We start from the raw sequence: 10,956 nt of genomic DNA, 5'->3' as shown, positions 1-10,956 counted from the left end.
GCGTTTTCAGCCCCAAAGCGAAATAGTATATTTTGGAAGCATTTTTTGCGCGGGTATTCAAATGGCTATGAAACAGCATTTATTTAATTAGTCAATCTTGTATATAACATAGTAATACAAGACGTTATTTCTTCAAAAAAGATTTTCATACGATCAATACTTTCAGTACAAGACGAATAACACGTATTCCACTCAAACGAATGCAGTCGTTGAAACTCCATCAATCCATAGTTTCAAAACTTGGATCTTCACTATCCAGAGCGCAATCCGGTATACTGTTACCGATTAGGGAATCAAAACCTGGGGCCCGTTTCTCGAAGGTCCCGAAAAGTTTTTGCACCCGGAAAGCCGTGGCAAAATCTCAAACCTTATGATTACAGAGCTGTTTTATTTACATATTATTATATGGCTATGTCTCACAAGGACTGGGAACTACCGAATTCACGAATTTGATTGGCTGAAATCGATATTGACCGCGGTCTAGATTTTCCCATCTAGACCGGCATCTAGACCAGTTTCATTTTGCGTTGAAAAAGTAGCAAACTAAAATACAAAAATGTTCATCATTTTCTTTTATTTTCTTCTCAATCATTTATGGAAGTGCCAAAAAGCCTGATGACAAAAAAAAAAGTAAAGAGGACGAGCAAATTTCGGCAGGTTTAAGTTAAGCTCATCGCCGTTCGCAAGCGAAATGTCAGCAAACCAGTTACATTAAACGAATTAAAGTTTTCTTCTTTGCCATGTAATAAACATCTTATTAACCGAGCTAATTCGATCTGTATGGGAGAATCTTGACCTCGGTCGTGTGAGCAGACCTCACTGCGTTCGGTCTGTACTCACGACCTCGGTCAAGATTCTCCCATACAGACCTCCAGCTCGGTTAATAAAAGCTAATTCTTATTATGAAGAAAGGTTCTCTTCAAACAAAAAGTTTCAGGCGTATACATCTCTCTGTTTTTAGATACAGATTAATTAAAAATTGCTTTACGGGCCCGAAAAGTTTCCGAGGCTTTCGAGAAACGGGCCCCTGGGCCGGGTTGTTCAAAGCCCGATTAAGCTAACCCAGGATTAGCGAGAAATTTGATTTCAGTTTTGTATTTTATTTTTAGGGTTTTTTGTTTAAATTTTTTTTCCTTCAGTTTGAGCTTGTGTAATCTCAAACAACACAAAACATAAGCGGCGAAACACATTTTTATACAAGAAAAAAAATAATACGTCGGTTAATTTTTATTCCCGGGTTGGCGTTCACCAGCTTTCGAACAACCCGGCCCTGACGACCCTCAGTCCATTAATAGAATATTTGGTCAAAATTTTCGACCTCGGGATCTTTCATAAATTTTCCCGGAATGTGATATTTAATGATGTGGCCGAAAGAAATTCAAGCTGCACACGAAATACTCGTGTGAACGCGCCTTTAAAATGCTATTTAAGCTTTCTTCCTTAGCAAGCTTTTTCATTATGGGATTTTGAACCAGGACTACCAACACTATTTTGGACTTTTCTAACGCTACATGTAACGTTGCTATAGGTAAAAGTGTTGCGCAATACACGTTTTTCGCGCGTTAACCTTTGGTGGTATATTTCGAATGTGATAGCACGAAGCAAAAAGTCTGAATTCTTTGACGTTGCTGTGCTTGTTCAGTTAGTATTGAGTAGTCGTGGGTTTCAAGTTTTTCATACGCTTAGCTTAAACAGTCGACATCGTCTTCGTGGCCGTTACAGCATTTATGCCACGCAACGCTTTCGGTCAGTCGCGTGACGGCGATACAAAGTGACGGCTGCGAAGGCGACTTGCTAGAAAGTTTTTTACCTCGAGTGTCTAATAGCAGCTATTTATGAAGGCTTATTTAATAAGATATAGTGAGATATTTAATTAAAAATTGCCAATGTTGGCTATGCTTTTTCCTTGGTCACTGATTAGAAGCTGAGTTCAAGGTTAACATTGTAATATTTCTCAAGTTTATGACGTTTTAGGGACTTAAAGTTTTTGAAGAAAGTCAACTAAGAAGTGACGTCATGTTCACCGACTTTTTATACCACAGGTCTCGCAACATCATATTGCAAACACGACATGTACTAAAATTGGAAATATTTACAAACTTTTTATATCATGGTATATGTTGACGTTGCCTCTTTGTTGACTTAGGTTTGTTGTAATTTTGAAAAACGAGATTTAATTAAAAGTTTTGGACATCATTTACGATCACTGTGTGCTGATATGTGTAATGGTTAATTCGCTATCGAGAGATTTATACGTATTTGCTGAGTACTGACAGAAGGGAAAGAAACAAGTGTTGAGGTGGCTCAAAACAATTTTCCATTACTTAGATTTTGATGGGTCGTTTATAACTACTCCTTATCACTTGATGCTACAATCATGGTATCAAAAAAACTGCCCAATTATTGGTGAACACGTCATCATTTTCGTGACACAACAGGCTACCATAGCAACAGTATGACCACCCTTAATTACAGCTTTATGGGCTTGTAATCCAAAAACCGCTCGGTGAATTTTTTCTATATTATCAAATGTTTACAAGCATGATAAGATGCAACTTTTGGCAAAGTTTAAACAATTCTGTACATGGGGTTCAGAGCCACCTTAAATTTTCGAAAATTTGCCGTTTTGAATTATAAGCCCCTAAACCTGTAATTAAGGGTGTTTTTAGGGGGCCATACTGTTGCTATGGTAACCTATTGTGTCACGAAAATGATACCAACATGTTCACCAATGATTGGGCAGTTTTGATACCATGATTGTAGCATCAAGTGATAAAGAGTGGTTATAACGACCCATCAAAATCTAAGTGTTGGCAACTGTTTTGAGCCACCTTAAATTTAGGTCAGAATTGAAATCTCGTTCTCCCAAGTTGTTTGCACACGCGGTCGAAACTCCTTAGAACACCAAGCCAGTATAAGGGGACAATCTTTTACTTTATTGTCTTTGATCCTAATCTTGTGGCCGCAGGGCGTTTTCATACGAATCGAAGCAAAGCGATCAACTGAAATAATTACATCAAGAAATCACCAAATATCGTTGCGTTTCTAACTTAGAAAGTAATCACAATGATTATGCCATGTGCTCATGCTAATAGAGAGCCTTGAGAGCGGTTGAAATCTAAGTATAGCTCTCACTAGAATCACAAATTTACGTAACAACGTAAATATCAACATCAGTAGATTGTAGCTAGCGCTTACCAACGTTCGCGGGTCTTGATTTTCCTATGAGAATTTCGCTCTAACTTGTCTTACGATCTTGAACGGAAGGAGTCTTATTAGCTTGAACTGAATGTGGGCTATGTTTGTTAAACATTTAATGCAACAATCACGGTAACGTCAATCAAATGGGAAAATATTTCTCAACTTTACCGGAAGCGGTTACACAAAGATCTAGCTATGGATACATTACCTATAATGCATAGCTTTATATTAAAAATATTCTAGACTGCATTTTGTATTTTTCATATTTTAGTGTAAATATTTCAGTCTTCTCACTTTTGTATTCTGTATTAGTCTGTGTCCCCTTATTATTAGTATGTGTTTCTTCAAGGCTACATGGTTTAACACTAATAAATTATTGACATTAATTATTATCTTCATCATCATCATCATCATCATCATCATCATTATTATTAGCCACAACAGCGACGGTAACGAGAACATCGCTTAATGGGGGAACCACGGCAATGCACTTGCGCTCGACATTCTGGTACAATTCAGTTCAGTTTTCCGTTCTGTACAAATTAACAGCGTACATGATCAAATCATCGTCAGCCACATTTTATAAATTGAAATAGTTGTAACGGTCCTGACGAAATTTTCAGAAAGAATAGTTAGTCTCCAAATGCGAGTTTTCGTTGACGCTCTCGTCGTGGTTCCTTAACTTTACTGTAAAGCCCGTGCCAAACGAGGATGAGAGTTGACGACAGTTCAAAATGTCGTTCTCGTTTGGCCTGAAACTCTAATACACCCTCACCAACTCTTATGGGATCTCGTACGCTATAATCAACTTTAAACGTGCTCAAAGTTTTCGTATGAGTGGATGAGAGTTTTCACTGCTTTGGACCAAGTTGATAGTCGATGAGAGTTGGCAAACACTCTCACGAGAGTCAGCTCTCATCAACTGTCATCCTTGTTTGGCCCGGGTTTACTGAAGCTGATATCCTACTTCCTACTTCGTAACTTTCTATTCCTGGACATTATTGTCCCGGGAGAGACAAACTGGTCTGGATGCCTCCGGCCTCCGGCTCTGATAACTACGGTCTGCAGTCTGCATGGTCTGCGATTTGGGGGTGACCGAATGCCCACGGGCTGATTACGGATTATGCAAATTAGGAAGAGCCCGGCTCTGAAAATGCAAGCGCATTGAAACGATTGAAACGATGAAAGCCGACTAAAAACAGTAAGAGAAAGTAAATTTAATTCCGGGTAGCTAGAAGTTTAGAGCTTTTTCCTTGATGAAATTTACATAGAAGTCGTTTTTGACTTACCAGCCGGTAACGTTGGTGGGCACTAGTCAGTGAAAAACAATCAAAGTTTGGCGAGTGTTAAGTAAAGCTAGAGTCGCTAAGTGAAAAAGACCATCAGCAGATCTGTCATGCATCCTGAACAGAACACCACGAAGAAACTTGTAGGTTTTCATCTTAGTCACAACAATTACCGAAATATTGAACTCCGTCACAGTTCTCATCAAAAAAATTATATCGCTTTAACACAAGCAAGTGTAAATCAGCTTCCAGGCTCATCAGATGTATCAATGTTTCTGATAACTGCAGGAAGTTTTAGACGTTCACAAGGCTGAAAAAGTTCATCCATAAATCCCAGAATGAAGAAGGCGAAGATATGTTGTCGTAAGCGAATGCGAAGATCGAGTTATTCTGAGCAGTGCATTCTGAAGCATTAGTATTTTCTTTCACCGAAAGACCGTTTGTTTGGACTATTTTGAAGCACTTTCTGTCTTTTCTAAATGCGTTGACGTTTAGTCACATGCCCCGTACAAAAGTCGGAAAAACTCTCCCATCAAGTTGTGGCACCACGATGCTAAAATACCTTTTTGAGGCTGTGACAGTCATTTCTCCCGTAAAGAAATCTGTTTTTGACGGAATACGTAATACAATGGTAAACTGAAGTTCACTGACTGTGTAGTTTTGCCGTGGGTTTGAGACCATCCTGGTTCATTGTTTGCTGGAACAAGTATTATGATTTCGATATCTTTGGTTACGCGAGGATATGCGAGGCCGAGGAAGGGCCGGGGGGGGGGGGGGGAGACTCCCACATAAAAAGGACTGGGATGCTCGTTGGAAATTTTGAAACGAGCCCCTAAGAGGTACCAAGGACCTGTTTTGTGAGCGTGGCTTGCGAACGTTTTCACCCCTAAGAGGTACCAATTCTAAAACAACACGTTATCTCCTGCCATATTTTTTCGGCTTAATTCCCTAAAAGGTATCGCAAAAGTTCTCGCTGTGGATATTTTGAGGCTGAACACCCTAAGCGGTACCAAAACCACTTTTTAACCCTTGAAAGGTTCGACGAGCACCCCCGTCCTTTTTTATACGGTAGTACCCCCACCACTCCGCCCCCCTTCCCCCCTGGAGGAAGGGAAGGTCAGGTGTATGGAGTGTCTCAAACAAGTGTGACTCTCTGGCCACTTTTTTTGGCTTGCACTTTGTCTATTGAAGGCTCTGCCCAGTGATGTAGAGTAAAATGATCTTGTTTCACCAAATGGGCATAATTTGTAACTATTTCAAACAGGCTAACCCGAAACTACACCTTTTGACGGTGGTTCGTTGTATGCTCGGAGCCATAATTGGTAAATTAATTGGCTCCACAGGGTATCCCCCTCCTTTGGCACTTCCGCCACCGTTGGAAAAATGGGGGAAGAAATTCATTTATGACACTTACACCTGGAAAGGCGGTAGTAAGAGAAATAAAATCACGCGGCGTAACGGGAGATGGTAACGTGATCCCGCGTAAGTTCCCGCGTACAACCGTCTTTTCCGCGAAAAGTTTTCGTGACGTCACTTGTTTTCCCGTGACGCGGAAGACACTGGTAACGAAAGAGAATCGAAACATGGCGATTGGCGATGGGATGTTTGGGAGATCGTAAACTTATTTTGGATGATGAATGCACGACGAATACGACATCTATGTTATCAGTTTTCTTTTGAAGCATGTTTTTGCTCGTTTGGTTGGATTTGGGTGCAAGGGAAATGGCTGTGACGGCTTTAGAGCCCTGAAATAAAGACCACTTTTAAATACAAACGCTCACTCACAGCAACATGGCAAATTATTCCACAAAACTGGTACTTAAGGTAAGCTTAAAAGCAAAAGCTGCTGTTTTACTAAAATTAGTTCTAGTGGCGTTTTTCTGTTGCTATTACCTAAGTATTTTTGAATTTGTTTGAATTATGTTGTGTTGTGGTTTTATAATTTATACAGCGGGAAATTCAAATTCTTACATCTTGCACGTGCCCGCCACTGTCCTTTGTTTGAACTTCGAATTCTTGCTTACAAAACGAAATTCCAACATCTTAGAAATCCTCTCACACAATACTTAAGGTGTTAAAAATGCTAAAAGGATAAAATGTGCCATTTTTTTTTAAAAACACAGAGGAGTTCCAACTAATTTGTGTTTTGATTTTGCATGTGGTTGCTTTGAACTTTTGTAAAACTCTTGACTGCATGTATTCTATAACAATTTCAAATTCACTGTGAACACAGGCTATTTTAGATAGTACTTTTTCTGTGTTCTGAGTCCATATCCCTTTGTGCAAATTGAGAATAATTTTTTGTTAAAAAAGTTTTATTTTGAGGGTAGTGCGTTTGTATGGAGAAATTAAGGTGACTGATGTGTGCCAACAGTTAGAACTGCAAATCAAGGAAACAAATTTTAGGAACATAAATATGGATGAGAATAGCAATTGGTCTGTCCTGTAAAATATGTGTGCCACAAGATACATACTGTATTTACTCCATTAAACACCACCCTCAAATAAATGCTGCATTTTAGAACACAAATATTAATAAACACTGCCCTTGAATAAATGCTGCATCATGATGTGGCATTTGTTTGAATAATAAACTCAAAAAGCAAATGCAGTCATGATCAAGTTTGAGCAAGCTTAAAAATATTATTTTCCTTGATCATAACAATATTTCAATATCAGTACATTTAAAGTTCTAAGGAATATAATCAAAACACGTGACCAGTAAAATATGGTAATATGGTATATCAAGGGTGGTGCATGGTTAATGAGAGACTTTGTGAGAAGGGGAGACAAGCATTTTCTTTTTATTTACAAGCCCAAGATGTTGAAATTCCAAACTGTGTTACCATCCCCCCCTTAACGTATCCTCAGAATTCCAGTCCAAGAAACCCTCCCTCTCGCTCGGAATTCCAAGATGCCGTAAGGATATTTTCTGGAATCACCCAATACAAGTGAATTTATGAAATATAAATTATTTGTAATTAAATAATTATTATATTTGAATCGTGGAGAAAGGTATGAAGACGTGATTGATCATCGCAGTTAGATATACACAGTTGTGAAATTAAAGCCTGAAAAAAATTCAGGCTTGAAAGAGGCTAGCAATACCGGTGTAGTGCTCTACCAACTGAGTTATCAAGCTAACTGGGAGCTGGTCATTTTGTGAATTCGTATTATACCCAGAGATGGTGAAGATTATAAGTGAATATAACTTTCACAACTTACACAGTTGTGAAATTAAAGCCTGAAATTTTTTTCAGGCTTTAATTTCACCTCTGTTTTGAGGTCTGCGATCTTAGGTCTTCGTTTTCAGGGTCTTTGTTTGTGTTACTACCCAGTTGCTTATCCTTATATATTTTAGCTGAAGCCTAAAATTGTGGATCACAGACCAACAATCATGGACAAAAATGTTGACACATTTGAGCAAAACAAACCCTTTCTATCGGCGTCCTTCCGTAATTGAAAAAAAACATCATTTTTGTCAATAGCCAAACCCTCCTCTCCCCCTTTTCAATGTTGAAATATGCTCCGTGGACACTGTCATGTAGTTACAACATTGAAAAGGGGAGAGGGGTCAAAATGTGAAAATTGGAGATTGAAAAACTCACATGTTCAACAAAACCAGTGTTTTTTCTTGCGGGGAGTGTCTCAACTGCTTTTGTCGATGATTGAAGGAATATCATGCAATATTTTGACGTTAAGAACAAAACAAAACCTTTTCACGATGCTGAGCACTTTCCGCAGGCTGTTAACATTTTCAGTTAATTTGGACATTTTTACTCTGCTCAGTGTGTTTTCCAATTAATTGGTAAGGTTTCTGTTAAAAATTTCTTGGGTATTGTGGTCCAAGACTGAGCAATACAAGGCAATACTAAAGCAAACAAAGGCAATTAAGAGTATGAAAACACGGTCATTGAAGAATGCACAATTCCCTCAGTTTCGTCTCGTCTTCCCGAGGTGGATGCACGGGCAAACCTTGTACGCTGCCCACACATCCACCTCATCAAACCCCTTGGCAGATGTGCATATGACTTCATTCGGTACTGTAGTTTTGTGAGAGGGTAGTCTATAATATACCCCTACATTGCCTCTATTGTATGGTTATTGGTTTGCAGTAGTCTTTTATAGACCATGATAGATATAGTTAGTAATGTTGAAAAAAAATAGTATTGAAAGGTTGAGGAGAACCACAGACAAAGAGAGTGGTTTCACATCAAAATTTTGTATACTTTTTGGAATCATTATTAATTTAAATTTTTGTAAGAGTGTACACAGGTCTTTAGAAAATGTCAGTGGTGAATTTTGTAGACTGAGAATTAGAGAGAACATAAGAGAACATTCGAGGAAGGTTCTATTTGAACAACGTTGCTTGACTTTAGATGTCAACTGTATGTGTACAATTTTTTTTTCTGTCAGGCCACTTGAGGAGAAGCTGGATCAATGTGGAAGAACATTAGTCATTACGAAAGAAGATAAGGAAGGAAGAAAGGATTAGGATGCTAAAGACTGAAATGGTGAAGAGGCAGACCAAAAAAGAAAAACAGGGGACTGATGTATATTATGGCAACAGTTACAACTGGAAGAAACCAAATCAGTTACCTTGGCTGACCAGGTAAATACTGGAAAATGCTAGGACGTTGACTATCTCAGCTGAAGTCAGATCTTTAAAACACTGGGTCTTGGGTTCAGATCTCAAATTTTCAAACAGTTGGTAGGATATCAGAGAGTAATGTATATGGTTACAGTTGCTACTGTAACAAACAAATCCAGTCACATTGACTGACCAGGCAAATAATGTACAATGCTTGGATATGACATTCTAAATTTGTCAGCTTTTCTGCAAAAGGACATTGGCATTTAGTGGAGGTGGAAGTAGGAAAGAGATGTGTTGTAGCCTTGCAGGTGTAAACAGGGATGGGTTGGGGAAGGCAAAAATTGGAGGAACAGGGAGAACGAATGCCTGCTAAAAGAACTAGGCTTTTTACCTAACACCTACCAAATTCCATGTAATTTTATTTTATCAACTGTTGATGACTGTCAATTTGTTCTCTGACTAGAAAAAAGTGGCAATGTAAATTCCTGCAGGAAAGCCTAAAGTTTTATACGTCAGCAAGATTTAAATCCCTCAAAGCACTTGTTAATACGTCCTTGTCTTTAGTCGTCATTTTTTTTTTTTGATGAGATGACATGCAACTAACAGTTAAAAATACATGTACTCAGTGTGTATCAGCCAATCACAATTTTGCACCCACCAGTAGCAGCAGACGTGTCGAAAAAGAGGGGGTTCTTATAGCAGGCATTCCTCCTCTCTCCCACTCCTCCAGTTCTCCCCCCACCCTGTCTACCCCATTTTATACTGCCCTGCTTTACATGCTACACGAGAAGTGCAGCAGGTCAGACTTCTTTGTGCAGAGAAACAAACTGGTAAAGGTAACAGAAAATTATAACGTGGAGATTGTATTCAACGTTAGAATGATCAGTCTGACTAAAAAAGTGACTTGTTTGTAACATGACAGGTGCTGATTGTTGAAAAGCTAATTATAAACTTAAACCTCTGAGTTCTTCAGTTTCACCTTTTGGAAAGTTCTGTGTTTTAAAATTCTGTTTGTTATATATGTACACAGAACTTTACAGTGCTACATGCCTTAATACCATTGCCACCTGAGGAAACTTTTTTAATCATTAGTTCTTGACATCTGTTTGACAACTTCTGATTGCTTCCATTTCAAATGGCTAATCAAACTGCGACAACTTGCCACTGGTTTCAGATGTTTACAGCTTGAGACTTTTGAGAGTCCCACGAGAGTGAATTCAGTTAATTTGACAATTTAACATCTCTGCTCTCAACAGTTCCCATGTTTTGATTGGCTGGTTAAAAAAAACTGCCATTAAATGTTATGGAAAAGTTGTCAAAATATGTCAAAATCTAATCAAAAAAATTCACTCTGCAAGGTTATAATCAAGAATCTTTTGTGAATGTCTTACATGTATTGCGCAGTCAACAATGGATGGACAGTAGTCTGACATATCTGGACAGATGGTGGACAAAGCTGGATGGACAGTGGGCAAACCCAAAACATTCAAACCTTGACCAACCAGGTAAATACATATATGTACATCAGATTCTGTAAATCTACACAGTTCACTGTGGATCATGTGTCATGTCATAAATAATTAAGAATCTTTTCTAAATGTCTTATTAATATACAGTCAATGATGGATGGACAGTGGAGAAGTCTGGACAGACAGTGGACAAACCTGGATGGACAGTGGGCAAACCCAAAACATTCAAACCTTGACTAACCAGGTAAATACATGTACATATACCCTGTACTAAAAGGTACCCTGATGAGTCAGTTTTTAACCCCACTTGAAGGGCTTAGGTGCATTTAATTTTTCGAAGCATTTCATCTGTTTTCATTCACTGTTATGAACTTAAGTCTCCCCTGAATTTTTTGAAATCTAAGGG

The 10,956-nt window shown here is 38.5% G+C and overlaps 1 protein-coding gene across 2 annotated transcripts in view; it reads left to right on the top strand.

Moving 5' to 3' along the window:
• Positions 1-5,964: 5,964 nt before the first annotated feature.
• Positions 5,965-10,956, top strand: part of LOC145468916 (uncharacterized) — an 11,460-nt gene continuing 6,468 nt past the window's right edge. The window contains exons 1-4 of one of the 2 annotated variants that reach the window (XM_081452625.1): positions 5,967-6,311; positions 8,904-9,099; positions 10,486-10,586; positions 10,698-10,794. In XM_081452625.1, coding sequence (XP_081308751.1) covers positions 8,984-9,099; positions 10,486-10,586; positions 10,698-10,786 — 306 coding nt within the window. In that variant the 5' untranslated portion in view covers positions 5,967-6,311; positions 8,904-8,983 and the 3' untranslated portion in view covers positions 10,787-10,794. Of the gene's footprint in view, positions 6,312-8,903; positions 9,100-10,485; positions 10,587-10,697; positions 10,795-10,956 lie in introns of both variants that reach the window. The other variant, XM_081452626.1, reaches the window with a different exon arrangement.

This window comes from Orbicella franksi, chromosome 14, assembly GCF_964199315.1.
Source record: "Orbicella franksi chromosome 14, jaOrbFran1.1, whole genome shotgun sequence".
Classification (NCBI taxonomy): Eukaryota; Metazoa; Cnidaria; class Anthozoa; order Scleractinia; family Merulinidae; genus Orbicella; species Orbicella franksi.
Note: the sequence above shows the minus strand (reverse complement) of the source record. Positions and strands in the feature narration are given on the sequence as shown.